Source organism: Pyrgilauda ruficollis, unplaced genomic scaffold, assembly GCF_017590135.1.
Source record: "Pyrgilauda ruficollis isolate IOZ18807 unplaced genomic scaffold, ASM1759013v1 scaffold232, whole genome shotgun sequence".
In the NCBI taxonomy this organism is placed as follows: domain Eukaryota; kingdom Metazoa; phylum Chordata; class Aves; order Passeriformes; family Passeridae; genus Pyrgilauda; species Pyrgilauda ruficollis.
In genome coordinates this window covers 227216-247168 of record NW_024522762.1, presented here as the reverse complement: position 1 = coordinate 247168, position 19953 = coordinate 227216, and the positions used below count along the sequence as shown (strand labels likewise).

Genomic DNA, 19953 nt, shown 5'->3' with positions numbered 1-19953 from the left:
CATAGAGAATTCTTGACAGTGGTAAGTAACTTTGGCCCCCTCAAGGACACTGACAACATAGCAAGCTATTTTAGTTTTTATTTTCACTTATAATTTCAGCCTGGTTTACTGCCTTCATGCAAAAACATGACAGAGGTTTTACAAAGGTACAACTGTTTTTGGGGGTCTCTGAGATTTTAAAAAGTTCCCACAAGCAGTCAATCCACCTAGTGAGATGTGTCAGTGCTTCAAGGAACACCAAGTAACTTTCCAAGTAGGGTAACTCTTGAGAGCTCTTTTTTCCCAGAAAGAGCCAAGTTTGCTCCAGGGAAATGTTTCAGTGACCACAGAATCACAGCATTGTTTGGGTTGGAAGGGACCTTAAAGCCCATCTCATTCCAACCGTGTCATGCTCCAAGCCCTGTCCAACTTGGCCTTGAACACTTCCAGGATGGGGCAGACACAACTGCTCTGGGCAACCTGTTCCAGGCCTTCACCACCCTCACAGGGAAGAATTTGTTCCTAATATCAAATGAAAACCTACTGTCTTTCAGTCTGAAGCCATGCCCTGTTGTTCTGTCCCTACTTATAGGTAGGCAGCAGGCAGAGGAAGCCACAGCATGACATTCACCCCTCTTAGTGCCAGGAGCATGCAGCTCCAGCAGGACTGCTAGAACAAGCAGAATGATGGCACCTGACAGATACTGACCTTCAGACCTAGCTTGACCTGGGAAAAAATGACACTGGTAAAGATACGAACTGACACTTCATGAACAACAGGACAGGAGACTTTCCTTAACCACACCATTAGAGCTACCTCTGCTATCAATGACTGGACCTTATTCACTTCACCAGGTCTGGTTCAACAGTCACAGGGAGGGTGGTGTTCTACCCAAGCAGAAGTCTTGTGCACCTCACCATAAATTAATTATTCCCATCCATACCTCCTCCACTTATCCCCTCCCTCCAGTAGTCAAAAGTTTTGTCAAACAGCTGAAGATGAAAACACAAACACTGGAAGACATTGCACAGCATATAGGATAGAACCATACATGCTACAGAATGATATGAGAATGGCTATTTTTACAATATTTTAATTCTCGATTTAAAAATATGCCCCTACTTCTGATACAAACATCTTTAAACTAAAAGTTAAGCTGTTCCTTACATCATATAAATGGTGTTCAAACATCCTAAAGATATTTAACTTTTTATAAAGTGAAACTACCCAACTGCTTTATGAACCTAGTTATGAACTTGGTTCAAAAGAAAAAATTTTACATTCATGAGTTGCATTCAAATACAAATATATATGTATGGTAGATGTTGTAAAATACACAGAATCACAGAATGGATGGAAGGGATTTTAAATCTCATCTTGTTTCACCCCTCCCATGAGTAGGGACACCTTCCATTAGACTGGGTTGGCTCCAAGCCCCATCCAGCCTGGCCTTGAACACTTTCACACAGATGGGGCAGCCACAGCTGGTTGGATACTATGTTCTACCTCCAGAGGGTGCTGGGGCATTGAACAGGCTCCCCTGGGAACGATCACAGTCCCAAGGCTTCCGGAGCTCAAGGAGAGCTTGGACAAGACTCTCAGGCACAGAGTGGGATTTTGGGGTGTCTGTGCATGGCCAGGAGTTGATTTGGCGCTTTTTGTGGGTCCATTCCAGCTCAGGATATTCCATGATTCTATGACTGAGTGCCTCACCACCCTAACATGGAAGACTTTCTTTCCAATATCATAGTCTAATGCTGCCCTATGTCAGTATGAATCCATTCACCCTTGTCCCAATCCCTCTCCCTCTCTTGGAGCCCCTTTAGGCATTGGAAGGGGTTCTGAGCTCTCCCTGGAGCCTTCTCTTCTCCAGGTGAACACCCCCAGCTGTCCCAGACTGCCTCCAGTGCAGAGGGGCTTCAGTCCTCAAAACACCAGAACAGGTGGCGTCTCTGGACTCACTCCAGTAGCTTCACATTATTCTGATGCTGGGTCCCCAGAAGAGAACGCAGTACTCTGGGTGGGCTTGAAGGGGCAAATCACCTCCCTTGACCTGCTGGCCACACTTCTTTTGATGCAGTTCAGGGTTTGATCAGCTTTCAGGGCTGCAAGTGCACATTGTTAGCTCAAATTCAGTTTTTCATCCATTGATACTTGTATCTCCTCAGGGCTACTCTTGATCCATTCTCCACCCAGCCTGTGTCTGTGATGGAAATGACCCAACACATATGCAGAACCTTATACTCGGCCTTGATGAACCTCATATGGGGTTCACACAAGCCCACTTCTCTAGCCTGTTCTCATCTCTTTAGATGGTATTCCTTCCCTTCAGTGCATCAGCTGCACCACACATGTTTTGGTTGGCTCCTCTTTCTTGTTAGAAGGAAGTGCTTCCTGCCCCTTGCCCCCCTCATGCCCTAGTTTCACATTCAGTTTCAGGGTACTCTGGAAGTCTCACAGAGATGATGAGCTGGTGGCTCCTGAGATAGCAGGAGCCAACAGGGAAACACATGTGAAATACTGCCAAGAAATTAAGGGGCATTCATCTAAGAAGACAACACAGCCAACAGTCCAGCTGTTTCTCTATACCAATGCATGCAGGCTGGACAGTAAATAAGAGGAGCTGGAAGCCACCATGGTGCTGGAAAGCTGCAACCTAGTTGCTGGTGAAACTTGGTGGAATCTCATGACTGGACTTCAACTATCAACAGCTACAGGCTGTCAAGAATGGACAGGTGAGGAAGGAGGGGTGGAGGGGCTACCCTCCCCAGGAAGTGAATTGAATGTGAAGGGCCATCTCTAAAGAACAGCCATAAGCATCTTGAAAGCCTATGGGTAAGAATCAGAGACAGAGGCAACAATGGGAACCCTTGTGGTTGGTACCTACTCCTGGCTGACTGGTCAGCTGCAGCCTTTTTGCTCCAGTTACAGGAGGTATTGCACTCATAGACTCATCCTGCTGTGGGACCTCAACCATCCCAGCACCTGCTGGAAAGTAGCAGGGTGAGCTGTAGGCAATCGAGGAGGCTGATGGAGAGCACTGAGGATAGCTTGTCAAGCCAGGTAATAAACAGCTCTACCACATGAGATGAGATGAGATACTGGACCTGATGGTCACCAACACAAACGAGCCAATCAGTGATGTCAAGACAGGAGGCAGCCTGGGTTGCAGTGATCATGCAGTCCAGGAGTCTGCAGTCCTGAGAGACACGGGTCAACTGAAAAGTAATGAAGAATGAATTTTAGGAAAGCAAACTGCCTACTGTTCAAGAAGTTGGTCAATAGCACCCCCTGGGAAACTGCCCTCAGGGACAAGGGAGAAGATCTTTTAGGAAATTTTCTAGATCACAAGAGCTCTTGATCCTCAGGACTGGAAGGCAAGAGACCAGCATGGATGAGTTGAAACCAGCAGGTAAAACTAAAAGGCAAGAAGATAATGAAGAGGCAGTATTAGTACGGGCTTGTGGATGCCCGTACTAATAGGAAGAGAGAAACGGCAATCGTTTCTCACAGTGGCTTGTGAGACTTTTTAGGGATTTGTAAGAATGTGATAACTTGTTAGTATAAACAATCTGCAGCTGGTGTTTTTCCACCTTGTTTTCCTGTTCTTCTCAAAGATGGTGTGTGTGAGAAAGACGTTTTTTATTAACTAGCCAACCAAGTGGAATGTATAATATCAGTCTATAATAACTGAAGATTCTTTTTTAATAAGGCCTTCTTTTCTCCTCTTGCACTTGGGTCGTTCATCTGTTCTTGTGTCATTCTTGGCGCAAGGGTGGCACGGGCTGGTATCCTGGCAAAAGTATAGAGACATTGCCTGGTTGTGAAGGGATAGGGTCAGTAAGGCCAAGGGGCAGCTGAAGTTGAACTTGGCAAGAGACACCAAGAAAAACAAGAAGATCTTTTGCAGGTATGTTAGTCAAAAAAAGAAGGTCAAAGCAAGTGTACTTCTTCAATGAACAAGCCTGGCAAAGTGGTTCAGACAAGAAGAAGGTTGATGTACTCAACAACTATTACGCCTCAGCCTTCAATGGCAACCTCTCCAGCAGACGGACCACAAACCAGGAACTGGGAAGGCAAAATAGCTCACACTATAAGAGAAGGTTAGGTTTGTGACCACCTGAGAAACCTGAGTCCAAGTCTATGGGACCTGACAAGATGCACCCCAGAGGAATTGGTTGATGTAGCTGCCAAGCCACTCTCCACGACATTTGAAAACTCACGGCAGTCAGATGAAGGCCCAGGCAAAAGGGAAACATTGCACCCATTTTTCAAAAGGATGGAAGGAGGACTTCAGGAGTTATTACCTGCCAGCCACACCTCCGTACCTGAGAACATCATGGAACAGATGCTCTCAAAAGCTCTGCAAAGACATACAGAGCACAGGGAAATGATTCAAGACATCCAGTACAGCTTCTCCTAGTGGCCTTCCCTTGCCCACTGATGGAGTCACTTAATCGTGGAAGGGCTATGAATATTGTCTGTCTATATTCTGTAAGGCCTTTGATAAAGTTCCCCCACAAAATCCTTCTCTGATTGCACAGGTAAAATTAGACAAAGGCATCAATGAAGAAAAGTAGTGGGCATATGCATAAACATAAAAGAATTTGAAAATTCAGAGCTAATTTGGTTTTTGTAACGGAAGGCAAGGAGCATAAGCAGGGGTAGAAACCCTGCACAGAAGGGCTCTAAGAGGGCCTTACTCTGCCTAAAGAGGCCACAGCAAATCTGATTATCACAAAACACTTCTGAGTTCTGTACCACTCCTGCTACTCACTGGGGTCTTGGGAGACATCTCTGAGTCTGATGTAAAATACTACCTGGAGCTTACCTTTCTTCACACATCAGCAGCTCAGAAGCACTCAAAATGCAACTGTGCTTGAGAAATTATTCATAAATAAAATACAGAACAAGACATAGAACACTGTTATGGTAACAATAGCATCTTGAATACTGACTGAAGTTCCAATTCTGCAGCTTTCCTTCCCAAGAGGATACACTAAAACAGCAAAAATGACAGAGGATAAAATGTTGATTGAAAGCACAAAGCAGCTTCAGGTGTAGAAGCAACTAAGCAGTAAGATGTTTCCACTTGAAAAAAAAAGAGATCATTAAAGAGAAAATCTTAGGAGATATGAAGGAGAATACAAAAATAAAGGGATAAATGAACAAATGAAACTGGGCAGGCAGATTGAACAACATGTTTATACAATATGTAGATAAACTCAGAATCCCCTTGGTATGTCTAAGAACTCCACAAACAGCTGGTCTCAGAATACCGGTCACACTATGAAATGCAAATCCATGATGGCTATTTCATAGAATCCAGCTGGACATCAGGAAGTTCCTTAGCCGAAGGGAATTGTTGAAGACTGGAAGAGTATTCCAGAGAACTGTTGCTATGTGTGTTACATTCCTCTTTTCTCTAGACAAATGGAACAGAGATCAATTAACAGGCTAAGTAGATCTTTGGTCCAATTTAAACCGTGGGGGCCGAAGAGCAAGCCAAAGGAGGGCTTGCTGCACTCCCCTTGAGGGCAAACCCCTGAGCCACTGACGTTAGGGCGAGTAAAAATCACCCCCAGAGGCCTTTGCAGTTCTATGTTAATCCCTTGTTGCTCATTGGTCCATCCCCTCATGCTCCACCCCTGAGCCCACATCCCATTGGTTACTGGCTTTGTCCCACCCCTCACCCTCCCTATATAAATCCCTGGTTTTCCCTGGTTCGGCGTGCCCCTATTCCGGGCTCCCTTCGCGGAGGGCCCTGCTTTTAATCAAGGCCACTGTGGAACACCATACAGAGCTCCAGTCTCTCCACCTCGCCTGAGCTGATTATCACATGCTGGGCTGGGAGAAGGACATGCCTGTGCCCCTGAAGTGTCCTTCTTAGGATGCTCTTCAGGAAGGTCATGGCACCTTTACCACCACCGCGGTAACAAACTACTCTAGAAAAAGCCTTGGGATGCTTCTTGTTGACTTAGCAAAGAAAATTATATCCAATTATCTCAAACACTAAAAATCCTCCAGCAAATGTTACCACATTGGTAACACAGAGAAAAAAAAATCTAAACTAAACAAATATGTGCACCAGAATCCAAGCCCTGGGAGTTGAATTTGCACTCACATGGAACCCTGGTGTAGTGTTATCTGCCAGTATCTGGACAAGATACAGAAAGACATAAGCAGAAGGGCTTCCTCTGAAGTCCATTACATCAACAAAAAAACCTTGCTCTTTCCTGGACCACGGGCCCTGTCTCAAATCCTTGTGTCCTATCCAAGGCTCTTGATGCAGGTTGGTCAGCTGCTTCACAAGTTGAAATTGTGCAAGTAGACAGCCCCAGGAGGGAACTAAACACAGAATAAGCCTCAGGCTCCTCTGGGCACAAACCAGACCTGATGTTACCACCTCCAACTGTACCCTGTGGCTTCCCTGGAGTATCTTCAGTGCCTTCAGAGCTTTCCATGCTCACAAACCCAGGCTTTGGGAGAAAAAAAGAAATGGGGAATCTGCTAATAAACCAGGAGGTTGACTGTGATCCTATGTTGCAAGGGAAGTCTATTATCTCCTGTCCCAGCAAACCAGCCTATTCCAAGGAAACAGAATGGCAGTGTTTGGGATCACTCCTGGCCAGACTGTGCTGGCATCCTTAAATCTCTCCTCTGTTATGAGCTTGAAAGAGAGATACAGGCAATAGTAGTGAATATAAACCTATGCAATAACCTACTCTTCCACTACACAGTTCTCAAAGCAAGTTTGGTCTGAGATGTGGTAATCACATATTCTCTGAACAGATTTTCCTGAGAAGCTGTGAGAAAACCCAGAGAAAACAATTCTTATCTTAATCTCTGCACCTGTTGTTGTGCACATGTGGAATGTGCTATGGAGATCGTTCACCAAAAGGTAGTTTCTTAATTGGACTCTGGTGATGGTGTTTTGATTAATTGACCAATTGGTCCCACATGTGTGTATCGGACTGTCTGGCAAGGGCAAAGGGTTTTTTAATATAGTATAGTGTAGTACAGTATAGTATAGCTTAATAAAGCATTTGATCAGCCTTCTGCAATCATGGAGTCAATGCTCATTATTCCCGTTCAGGGCCCCGCCTCTACAATACTGAGAGAAGCACCACCTGACTGTCAGCATAGACAGGGAAGCTTCAGTAATGAGGTAGATGTCAAGTGAACATTGCAAACCAGACAAAACATTGGAAGTTTCACTTACAAGAGTCATATTTAAAATCTGGCCACATCATAAGCTAGACACCACAAACACTCCAAGAACATTATAAGCATCTCAATGGACTGCAAGGAATTAAGTAGAAGAAACTCTGAAGTTGAGGAATTCAACTCTACTGCTATGACCTGTGAACACAGAGAGAAACCCAGAAAACCAGGTATTTTTCCCTCATCTATCACAGAAGACAAGCAAACAAAAAGTTGAAATTAGTTTCATGGAATTCATTATTGAAGTGACTGGTAAGGGGCAACTCTGTTGCCCAGACAATGGATGAGGGGGGTGATCCAAGGGAAAACACTATCTCCATCACTTTACATGCACAATTTTCCACATGGTATTTGTACAATCTCTTAGGGCTATCAAAAGTCTAAAGAACAGGAATCAACTGGATTCTCATTACCTGTGAACATACTTCTTACAAGGATACCTTAATCAAAACAGAGAAATATGAGAGGTGAACCAAATTCCCAGTTACTACTGCTGCTCTCCTATGGAGTTTGCTTTAAAAGCCAAGCAAGAAGAGTACCTGCTATCACAAGATGAGAGAGACAACCTTAAAGTCCACATGATGCCAACTGCCATGCAAAATATACTATCCAAAATAAATGCCAAGACTGCTGGCCTGAGGCTTTGAAGAGGAAAAACAGTCCCAACAGGAACATCCCAGTAGGGCTGGGTGGGATTCACCTCACTGCACTTCAGGGGTTTTTTGGCTGACCTGGTTACCAGAGGGGTTTTTCACGGTTAACAAAAGCTGAGCTAACCAAGTCCACAAATACCACCACACCACTTGCCTGACCACATGCAGGCCTATGGTATTGGCTGTGCTTCAACAGACTTTACACCGACTCAAATGCAGATGCTTACACTATCACTATTTCATGTTTGGACAGTTGTTTTAGGGCAAATTCAAAAAATATCTCCAATGGCTGACTTCAAAAAAAGCAGAGAAAATTAGTATCTAGGGATATAGCAAAATTTACAGAGAAAACGTGAAATACTTTATCAGCTAGCTAGTCAAAAAAAAAAAGACAGGGGAGGGAAACACTTAAGTCCTTTTATAACCACTCAGCTGCAAACGACAGATGAGAGACTTACAGTAGGCCTTAGTGGCACTGCCAGATATTTTATGGCTGACAACATTGATAAGCAGGTGATATACATAATGACCTGCTCAGGAAAAATGTGTAATTCCTGAATCTTATATATTAAAATAGGCAGCAAAATTCAATTAGAAGCAAAAATTTATTTTCCCACTACATATATTAATTTTAAAATGAAGTTTCTACTGCTAAACAATATTTGATTATAAATAATTCCCCTGGGAACTGAAATAATGGATTCTACTTGGCTTCAGGAACGAGTTTATTATGCCAATTCTCTGTGATGCAAACTGAACAGCAGTTCAAAAAAATTTAGTCAGTACAAGGTCTTCTCCCAGCACATTTACATTGTGGCTTCATGTCTTTTCAAGGCAACACTGCTTCCATACTCCCAAACTGCTCAGGGCTAGCCCTTTCAATTTTCTTCCACTTCTCCCATCACTCATACAGTGAACCAGACCAAATAAAAATCATTAATTAACCCTCCTTGGATGGATCAATTTTAATCTAGGTCTCTTTGTCAATCTAGTTTACCAAGCAGCTGCACACACGTGTGTTCACGTAAGGGGAGGCATGACAGGACAAAGCAGGTACAGCCATTTGCTTGAGTCTCACATTACATGACATTCATCTTACATTAACAAATGCACCTGTGGGCAGTATGTACTGCTGGAATTATGTGCTCTGACCAGCTGTACCAACAATCTGAAGGATTTTCCCTCTGACAAACCTGTATCTTCTCACAGATCTCCTTCCAGGAGGTGTTTTAAGAAGCATCATTAGTATCATTTCCACAGCAAATATTGCCCATTCTAATCGAAAGAAAAGAAATTGAATACCCTCCTCACCTTTTATTGAACTCTTCAAGTTCAGCTCTCAGTTTTCCTATTTCAATTTGTAATCTAGCCCTCTCTTTGGCAGTTTCATCCAGAACTCTTCGAGCATCAGCCAGTTCAGACTCATAGAGACTCTTGATTCCACTCACCTAAGGGGAAAAAAAGTATTTGGGTATGAGAACATCACAAAGAACTGAAACATAGGACCAGGTTACACACAAGTTTCTTTGAAAAAGTATGTATTATATGATTTCTGCCATTTAAGAACATTCTATATTGAACATTTTCAATTAATGAGCAACCCAAATATTTAGTCTTTATTACTACTGCAACAAAACATACTATGTTTGAAATGTGCAAACCTTCCCAAGAGATAAACTAAACTAGATCAGTGCACCATACAATCTTAACTTCAATTATTTGCCCTTATTCCCAATACTGGTGCTTTGGGAGATCTTTTTTTTTTTTTTTTTTTTAAACACTTGAAGACATTTTGTGGAATACAAGCCCAAGGGTCCATTTTGACTCTCCTGTTCTTCCACTACAAAGCTACAAAGGGTCTGAAACCACATGAACTAAAGAAATGTAAACTGTTCAGAAGTGAGCTTCCACTCTTGTTCTCTATCTCAGAGGGTAAAGAACTACAGACTTCTCCCTGTCCCAAAATAATCTATCATATAATCAGTAATACAGACTGCATGAGGCACCTGGAAGTCTTCTATACATTTATATTTTTTATAAGACAAGATTATTTGAAAGTTATATCAGACAGCTAAAATGTACAGACCATGTAAGATTGCTACTTTTGCTTCTGTGAAAGGATACCAGAACAACTTTCATAGAATCATAGAATATGCTGAGTTAGACCTGTCAGGAGCATCATGTCCAACTCCTGGCCCTGCACAGGGCACCCCAACAATCCTACACTGTGCCTGAGAGTGCTGCCCAAATGCTCCTTGAGCTCTGGCAGCCTAGGTGCTCTGAGCACTTCCCCGGGGAGCCTGTCCAGTGCCCAACCACCTCCTGGGAAAAAACCTTCTGACATCCAAGCTAAACCTCCCCTGACTCAGTTCCACACTGTTTCCTCAACCTCCCTCACTGGTCATGAGAGTGTACAGACTAGTACCTGCCTCTCATGAGGAGGTTGAAGACTGCATTGAGGTCTCCCCTCAGTCTCCTCCAGGCTGAACAAACTGAGTGCCCTCAGCAGCTCCTCACACAGCTTCCCCTCTAGACCCTTCCCCATCCTTGTGGCCCTTCTTTGGACACTTCTCTATTAGCTTAATGTCTTTTATACTGAGGTGCCCAAAACTGCCCCCAGAACTCAAGGTGAGGCTGCTCCAGTGCAGAGCAGAGAGACACAATCCCTCCCCTCACCCAGTTGGCCTGATGCCCCTAAGGACATGGTTGGCCCTCCTGGCTCCAGGGCACTGCTGACTCAGATTCAACTTGCCATCAGCCAGAACCCTCAGGTCGCTTTCTGTAACCTCTCTTCAGCTTCTCGTTCCCCAGTCCATCCACACAACCACGGCTGCCCCATCCTAGGGGCAGCATCTAGCACTTCCCCTTATTAAGCTTCACATGGTTGGTGATTTCCCATCTCTGGCTGGTCAGCATTTCCCTGGAGGGCCTCTCTGCCCTTGCAGGTGTTGACAGCTACTCCCAATTTAGTGCCATTGGCAAACTTTCTTAGAATCCCTCTGAGTCCTGCATCCAAGGATCATTGATGAAGATGTTGATGGGCTGAGGTTGGAGACCCATAGAACTCCACTTGTTACCAATGTCAGCCTGATGTCCCTCTGTCACTATAACCCACTGTGCCCAACTTGTGAGCCAGTTCCTCACCCAGCATGTGACAGGGTTATCCAGCTGTATGCTGGACATTTAGTCAGGTGGATCCTGTCTCTCTGAAGCAGTTGTGAATCCTGAAAGACAGTTCCTTAAAGAATCAAAGAATGAGTTGGGTTGGAAAAGACTTTAAAGCCCATCTCATTCCACCCCCTGCCATGTGCAGGGTCACCTTCCACTATCCCTGGTTGTTCCAAGCCTCAATCTGGCCTGAACATTTCCAGGGATGGGGCAGCCATAGCTTCTCTGAACAGAGCAGAGGTGCAGAATCCCCCCATTCCCTGCTGCCCACAATGGGGGCTCAGCCCATCACAGAGCAGGTTTTTGGGGGCTAGTGCCAATGGTCAGGGCAGGTTCAGCCCCTCACCCACCAACACCACTTCTTCCCAGAGTGACTCTCAATCCACTCTCCACCCAGCCGAAATTTGCACCTGGGGTTTGCTGTAGAATCCAAAACCTTCTTGCCAACAGCAGTTGTGCAATCCAGAGTTGCACTGCAGGATTTGCTTGGCTATCCCCTCAAGTCCTTCACTCTCCCCACACCACCTGGGCTCTGATGACAATCATTGTCTTGATTTGCAAGACAGGTGTCTGCCAAGGAAGGCAGAAACCTCCCTAGGAATGGAAAACGTGACCTCTTCTCCCCACATTATTATAACTTTGAAATGATGGGATTTTCAGGCAAAGATATGGGAAAATGAGTAACAGTTCTTTACTAGTATGTTTATGTATAACAAGGCAAACAAACAACAGCAGCAGCAGCAACAAACAGAAGCACAGGGTCAGTGCCAGCCCCAAGCACAGCCCCAGCCCCAGCCCCAAGCACAGCCCCAGCCCCCAGCACAGCCCCAGCCCCCAGCACAGCCACAGCCCCAGCCCCCAGCACAGCCCCAGCCTCTCTCGGCACTTTCCCCTTTGCTGCAGTTCCGGGCACAGCCGCCAGGGGCGCCGGTGGCTCCCGGCCGGGCGGGGCAGGTGCGATGATTCCCCCGCGGCTGCAGGGGGCGCTGTGGCGCGAGCTCGGCCGCCTCTCCACACAGCAATGGCGGGTGAGAGAGAGAAGGGGCTTCCTTTGCAAACCCTCAGTGGGCAGCTGGTCTCAACGCCACTTGGGAAGCTGAATTACCTGCAGCAAGAACTTCAGAGCAGCAAGCTGGAACAGCAGCTGAAAGGCACACCCAGAGTGGCAAACACAGTGTAGCAAAAACGCAGGAGCTGTGTCAGGAGAGGCAGGGGTCAGGTAGCCCTGGGTGTCCCTTAGTGTAGCAAAAAGCCAGAAGCAGCTGCAGAAAACAGGGAAGCTGGGCAGCGGCAGCTGGGAGACCCCCTCAGAGGGGCTCAGGGTTCCGGGTTTCCCCTGGGGCACCTGAGTAGATGATGAGGGTCCTTCCCAGTAAGGTCAGGTGTTGAAAAGGTCACAGGTCAATGGCAGCTCTTATAAGCAAAGGCTCATCCATGGTAGTCGCAGCAGTGCAGGACAGAACTCCATGGTGGCAGTGAATTCTCCCTGTAGTAGCAGCAGCCCAACTGTCTGCCTTCTGACACCGAGAGCGAGTGAGGAGCTGAGCCCCCAGCCAAAATCTCATAGTGTCTCTGCACTTTTTAAGAGAAAGCCCCCCACCCTAGGGACTGCAGCCAGCTGCATCCCTTCCCCACGTCTTGGCCACATCCTTTGTCTTTCTCAAGCATCTATAGTTCCAGTCTCTTAAGCAGCAAATGGGAAAAAAATTCTGTAAGAGAAAGAAAAGGGAAAAAACCACCACCAACAAAACAAAACAAAAAAACCAAAAAGTGAAACAAAAAAAAACTCAAACAAAACCCACCCCTAACCTCCAACAATCACCCAGAGCCATGTAGTTATGTTTGATACTCTTCAGGTCCCTCTTGCCACTAGCACTGGTCCCTTCGTTGAAGAGCAGAAGGCATGAAACTCATTTGGCCATGTGTGCTTCAGCAGTCTCTCTACCATGTCCAGAACACAAGCCCTGGGAAGCAGCAATGAACCTTCCCAGATGACAAGTTAGGCCAGCAAATGGGTCCCTCAACTGTGAAAATGGAAACCCCATCTGAAGGCAACGGAAAAACCCCAAAATGTTCAGCAGAAAACAAAAGGACATGCTGCAGCCCAATTCACTTCATGCCCATGTGCTCCCAAGGGTAAATCTTTCTGCACAGAGGCCAACCTAGACACTCTTACTGCACTACAAATGTGCTTTCACTTTTTTACCCCCTTTTGCTGGCAAAAGGGCCTGCAAGTTTGTAACTGGGCAACACAGGGAACAAGAAAATTGAAAAAGAAAACAGAGGTGCTTCCATAGCAGACTCTGAAAGACACAACTGCTGGATGCTCTCACCTACCTGTGCTGGGAGTGTTCAAAGCTCACTAGGCAGTGGGTCAAGGGCAGACACACTGACACAGACCCTCCCAAAGCAATCCCACTTGAGAAAAGCTGCAAGATGTCACTCAGTGAAGACTTGAAACACGTCAAGAAGGCACTGAACCAAGATGCTAGGCAAGAAACATGTTCCAGCCAACGACAAGTGACCCTAGACAAATTTGCTGATGAAATATTAATCTCATAAGAATACATTAATGTGCAAAGCACAAGTGTATTCCAACCAAGTGTGGCTCAATATGTTCTTATTTAGCCAGTTATAGATTGACAAAGGACTGCCAGTCAGCTGTGGTTCAGGCCCACCAAGAGTATCAAGAGTCAAGTTCTCAAGAACAATGAAGATGTGTGTTATGTCACCTCCAAGATGACATTTACAGTGCTAGAAAACCATTTAACCCAGTATTTCAGAGGATGCAACTTGAGTGACCCAACGTCCACAGAAGCATCTAAGCATGTATTTTGCAGGTGACAACTAGGCAACACCAAACCCTCATATCCTGGTCATGACAGTAGCTCTGGTCACCACACATGGTGCACACAAAGGGCATGGTAGCTCCAATACTGGCAGGTAAGAGGAAACCACGTGAGATTGCATCTCTGGGGGTGTGAGCGCACCTGCACTCACACCCACGGAGATGGGCAGACACGGGTGAAGAGGGAACCCCATAGATCCTCCTTTTGTTACAAGGGCAATCACTCTCAGCAGCTGAGGCTCCCAAGGATCTTATTTTTCTAATTCTCCTTTGAGGGGGTGAGCACAGTGGGGTGTCCTCTGAAGAGCACAGTAATCCCTCCTGTCCCCACCAAAACATGTGTTCCAGAAGGCTACAACCATACGCACTGCAGGAGAGAGTAGGGAGTTAGTACAACGCAATTGAGGAGAGCTCTAGGACTGTTCTATCAACTCTTCCAGTATGTCCCCTCCCAGCCTCACAAATCAGATTATTGCAACAGTGACCCAACACAGTGAGAACAGCATCAGTCATGTACTAAGGATGTAGAAAAACAAGGTGATGAGCTCAATTTCTCTTCTGTCACAGGCTAACTTACACAAGGGCAGTGATGGAGGAAAGCAAACAGAGAAGGAATGAGGACAGTTAGAGGTTCCCTCAGCCACATCTGCAAACTTTTTTTTGTCATTTGTCTGAGGGCTTACAGTATACACTTTTTATTTGTCTATGTGCCTACTGCATACAAGTAAAGCAGCATTGGACAGGGTTAGGAAAAAGGCTATAATTAATAAAGAACTGAAGATTAATCAACTGCAAAGCTCCTTTTCTCTGCTGTTAAGAGATAGCAACCCTGTGTTCATCAAAAAGAACAGGAATTATATTGTTCTAAGACCATGCTGAGACTGTCACACAAACAGCAAACACCTGCTTTCTGCGATCTTGTTCAAGGTGGTGATTGAAACAACAAGGAAAAAGAACATCCTGATCAGCTGATGATTAAAGAATCTCTGGCAGAACAATGACTACAGTCCTTGCCTGATCAGCATCAGCAGAACTTCTCTCATCCAAAAGACACTACCCTAAACCAGAACTTTGAGCACAGCTCAAAACCATTCCCATGCATGCAGGGTTGGGGCAGGGGGTGTCAGGAATGGTCACCCATTACTCAGGACATGTCATGTCAGTAAATAACAGTCTCACCCAGCTCAGGTATGGTCCCTGTGGGATACTGGAGTGACGAGCAAAGAACAAACACCTCTCTCATGATAACCATGGTTCTGTATCCTGCTTGCCATAGCTATCCTTAACCTTGAGAAATCCAGCTTTGACCATGGACCCCTATCATCTGCTCTCTAGGCAAAAGTCTCGGGTAGTAACCAAGAGCCCACTGGTGAGCAGTCCTTCCTGTCTGCTTCCCACAATGTGCATGATACCGCCTACCACAGCGGCAGGTGATGTTTTCTGCCATTACCAAAGAAAAGCCAAAAATAATAGAATACTGAATTAGCTTTTATAAATAATAAATAAGATCAGACTCAAATTTACACACCGTTGAGGACAACAAACAGGAATTTTCATTTTGAACACTGTGGAAAAAGAAAATAGTCTCCTAGAAGCATGCAGAGCTTAGATGCTTACATAGATAAAGATTTAATAATGCAGAGAGAACAGTATGTAAATTACACTGGACTATGTTTAACTGTGCTTCTACACAGAAGTTAGAGCCACTTTGGGTTTTGTTTGGGGGAGGTTGTGGGATTTGGAGGGTTTATTTTTAATTAATATCTTATTTCACACTAAGCCTAATAATTTTATGAATGCAAATTCCAACAATTAATAATTGTTGGAATTTGATGAATTGTCAGCAGAAAATCCAATTTACTAGGCTGGTCCTGAAAGTGAAAGGAGAGGATTCTCCCATTCCAGTAAATAGAAAATCTGACAACTATGTGGCTTCTACAGTCCTAAACCAATGTCCACTACCCAGTACTAAAACAACAAAACTACAAAGTTTCCTTTTGTGGACACACATAAAGAATAAATAGACCTTCTAAAGGGATGAGGAAAGTATTTAACAAAAGTGGTCCAGAGACAAGCCAAAGCATCAGTGCCAAAGAAGAGCCTGATGAATCCTGAAGAAGTTTGTTATGTCTAAGGATTAAGACCTTTTTGAAGTCTGGATGAAAAAACCAGAGGCAGAAAGCTCAAAGTAATCAAAAGGTTCCTATCAATATTCTCAAGTTTATTTTCTGATTACTGCATCAGAATACTTTTCAGAATTGCTCACACAGTACACAGTTACAAACTGTTTTACGCTGATGTTAAAAGTATAATGAAATTATATCTATGTTGTCTCCTTGTCCTCTTATTCTTGCTACATATGTGCCATCAATAGAATTACATTCTGCCTCTCGCATTTCAAAGGGATACTCCTTCTAGCCTCCAGCAATCTACAGCTTAGAAGTTCTCTAAATTAGATGTGTTTATTTTGTTTATAGCATGATTTCACACGGTAAGCGATGTTTCATGCTTAGAAATAGCTAGCGATTTTGAAAGCATGGAAGTTACAATATATCATTAAGTGATACAAAGGGACTTTAAAGGTACTTCTGCTTTGGGCATACATACACTGATTGCAGGTACTCCAAACCATCCCCAAATAAGACATCATAACATCTGCTCTACTTAAACTAAATTAAATCAAATCCTCCTCCCAACACCCCGAGCACCATCAAATCAGCATCTCAAAGGGTGAAAAAAGGAAAAAAGACAAAAAAAAATTTAAAAGCTACACAGTGGCACAGCGATCCATCACATCCCAGAAATTACAGTCCAGGCTGGTCATTGATAGGTTTCCCACAGCACCTTAACATCATCTCAATGGTGGGACACCGCAGCTTGCTGAGGGGGTTTGGGCTTGCACAGGACGGGACTGTCCCCAGGGTGTCACCGACTACATCCTTCCGGAAGGACAGTACCGCGGAAAGCAGACACCACAGAACAGGGAAAAGCAAGGCTTAGCAAAAAAAAAAAAAAAAAATCATGCAGTTTTGCTTCCACAACTGGAGGAAACAAATCAGAGTCGCTTACAAGGACTTGATTCCGAGTATTTACGGAGTCTGTAAAAGATTTCCTACGGCCAGAGGCAAAGCCAGTCTAAACCCTTTCAAATCTCCCATCCCATTACATCAGCAGTCAAGACCAGAGGCCGTAGGGGACACCCAACACGTCGGTACCAGAGGACGCATGTGCCATCGGCGCGGGGCATTGGAGGGCTCGGACCGCCCGCGACCCCGGCCGAGCCCCGCCCGCGGCCCAAGGAGCCGCAGCGGCTCCGCGCTGCAGCCCGGCCGTCACGGGAGCCGCCAATACCGCCCGCAGCGCCGCGTCCGCCCCGCTCCGCTCCCGCCACCGGCACGGGCTCCTCCCCGTGCCGAATCCCGCCTTGAATGTGTCGCCAGTAGTCCCGCAGCGCGACACCGCGGCCAGAGTGCCCCCGGCCTCCCCGAAGGGCCGCGCGGGTGAGTGCTGGGTCCTCACAGCCCCCGCTCCCCGCGCGGCGGACGGGCATGGCGCGGCGGCCACACGGAGCCGCCACAGCGCACCCCGCGCCGCGCAGGGAACGGGCGGCAGCTGGCCGGCCGAGCCCCGGGCCGCGGACCCGCCCCGGGACGGAGGCGGGGGCCGTCACACGAGCAGTCGCTGCTCGCCCCCAACTCCGGCCGTACCTCCCGGGTGGTGACCTCCTCCTTCTCCGATATCTTCAGCAGCAGACGGTCGTTCTCCAGCTCCAGTGCCCGTACACGGTCAATGTAAACAGCCAGACGGTCATTGAGCTGCCGCAGTTCCTCCTTCTCCTGCAGCCGGGAGATGCGGGTCGGCGACAGCGGGGTCCCGCCGGGGGTGCCGCGGCTCGGAGTGCCTGACATGGCGCTGGGCTGGCGGGCGGGCGGGCAGCGACTCATTCAATCCCGCCGCACCGGGGGAGGGAGCGCTAAGATGGCGGGCGGGCGGCCCCTCGCGCCGCGGCGCCGCCTGGGACATGCAGTCCCGGCGCCAAGATGGCCGCGGGGTGCAGCCGTGTCCGCCATTTTGCGCCCGGTCGGGGCGCGCGGGTGCGGTTCGGGCTGCGCCTCAGGGACAGAACCGGACGTGGGGCCGGTTCTGAAGTGAAGAGGTTTTGGTGGCAACTGCGGAAGGGACCGGAGCGACCAACAGGACTGACCCTCACTCCCTCCTGGCGGAGCAACAGCCCGGATACCCCGCGGGGCTCAGGTCTCTGGGCTGATGGGTTCCCTGAAAGGGTGTGTTTGTGTTTTCACTGTAGTTCCCTCAAATATCGTCCACAGCTGCCTGTGCTGTGCGTGATTTTGCCCTTTGCTGTCGGCTGTGCACAGGCCATGGTCCAGGCATGTGCTGAAATGGAGAAAACATGGATTGGACATCCCCAAGGTTGATATTTTTAGGAGTGCCTGAAGAGTGATGTTTTTTGGCTACGTAGTCAGACTTTGTACAAACTAAAATTCACTGAGAAGTTTTCTGTTCCTGAGTATTTGGAGTTGTATTTTCCCCCAAAACCCCAAATTCTGTCAGTTCTTGTTCATTAACTAGTATAAACTAGATCACTGTTCCTGCTAAAAGATGTTCCTGGTCTTGTGCCTTCAGCTGAGGGAGCTGAAGGGAGGGCTGAGAAAAAGGAGAAGTTGAAAAAACAGACTGAAAAGTCTGTCATCTATATGAAGACTAAAGAGAAAAAGTAGCAAGAGCATTATGCAAAGGTGGGAGTATGGGTCTGGATAGAGAAACAGGAAAGACAGCAAGAAAATACAGCATACAATGTGGAAACTTAGGGACCCAGGGTGAAACAGTAGGTAGTAGTTATTTGGTCTCAAAATAGAACTAAAACAATCTTCATGTGAAATCCTAGTATCAAATACACCTCAAAATGGAAAACCTTGGAATAAACTCAGGAATTCTGGATGCTCAATATCCATGTGGGCAAATAGCTGTAAGTCTCTTTAGCAATCACTGCATAAATCACAGGTTTTCACCTGAATGCACTTTCCTCAAAATGTCCATCTGATGCAAAACTATTTGTCCTGGCTGTGTGAGAGAGCAGAATGCCTGTCCCAGCTCCTCGGGCATCGCCTCTCCAGGGACAGGCTGCGTGTCCCTTCACCTCCGCCTCCTACCGAGAGCCGAGGGTGGGAATTTCCACAGCAGTCCGTGCAGTGGTGGGCAGCAGTGGGTTCCCCGGGGGTGTTTATGAGTAACAGCTAAAATGAAGACAGATCACTCCCGTGCACTTTCTGAAAGGCACAGCCTCTCTAGGTTGTGAGGTATGAGGGCCGCTGCCGGCAGGGCGCTGCCAGTGGGATCTGATGATATGATGGGCGACTCAGCGCGAAATTCAGCTTTCTGCCCGAATCGGGAAAGGAAGCGAGAGCAGAGACTACAAATCCCAGGGTGCTGTGGGCGCTGCTCGCAGGGAGGATGGATCCTGCCCCGTCCGCCTCCTGCGCTTTGTTCCAGCCGCGCTCGGGAGCTGCAGCGCAGCACAGCGCGTGGTTTGAATTTTGGCGCCTGGCTGCAAACTGTAACCGACCCGCCGCTGGACCGGCTCCAGCCCCAGCCCCAGCCCCAGCCCCTTCTCCTGCCCCGGCTGCTGCCCCACGCGGTCCGTGGCGGCTCTAACAGCACCGTCTTTCCCCGACCAAACCAAAAAAAGACCCCTGAGCATCAAACCGTCCACTTAGAGTGAACTTTTTCTCTCTTTAATATTCAGTTTCCAACACTAGCAAATTTGTGGAAGACCAGCTATAAACTCTGTTTGTGTTAAGACAGGAAAAAATATTTTAAGAATGCTGAAAGCCTCTGCATAAGCATTTTTGGGTTTTCTCACTTCTCTTGTTATTTGATGTGATCATCTGTGCATCTTTCATATTTTACAAATTCTTTTAAGCTTTTTGCCTAATTTTGATTGATAATGTAAACCAGATGTAAATCCCCTTTATTCATGAAGTTGAGAAAATGGCTTAGAAAATTTGTTTCAAGAATTTGTGTGCTTTGGAATTTGTTGGGGTTTTTTAGTTTGCTTTTTT

The 19953-nt window shown here is 46.5% G+C and overlaps 1 protein-coding gene across 1 annotated transcript in view; it reads right to left on the bottom strand.

Annotated features, from left to right (window-relative positions):
* The window catches only part of LMNB2 (lamin B2), a 37462-nt gene extending 19082 nt beyond the window's left edge, over window positions 1-18380 (bottom strand). Inside the window, exons 1-2 of the mRNA XM_041469404.1 lie at window positions 17581-18380; window positions 9169-9305 (exon numbers count right to left, since the gene is read on the bottom strand). Coding sequence (XP_041325338.1) covers window positions 9169-9305; window positions 17581-17817 — 374 coding nt within the window. The 5' untranslated portion in view covers window positions 17818-18380. The remainder of the gene's footprint in view (window positions 1-9168; window positions 9306-17580) is intronic.
* Between the last annotated feature and the right edge of the window lie 1573 nt (window positions 18381-19953).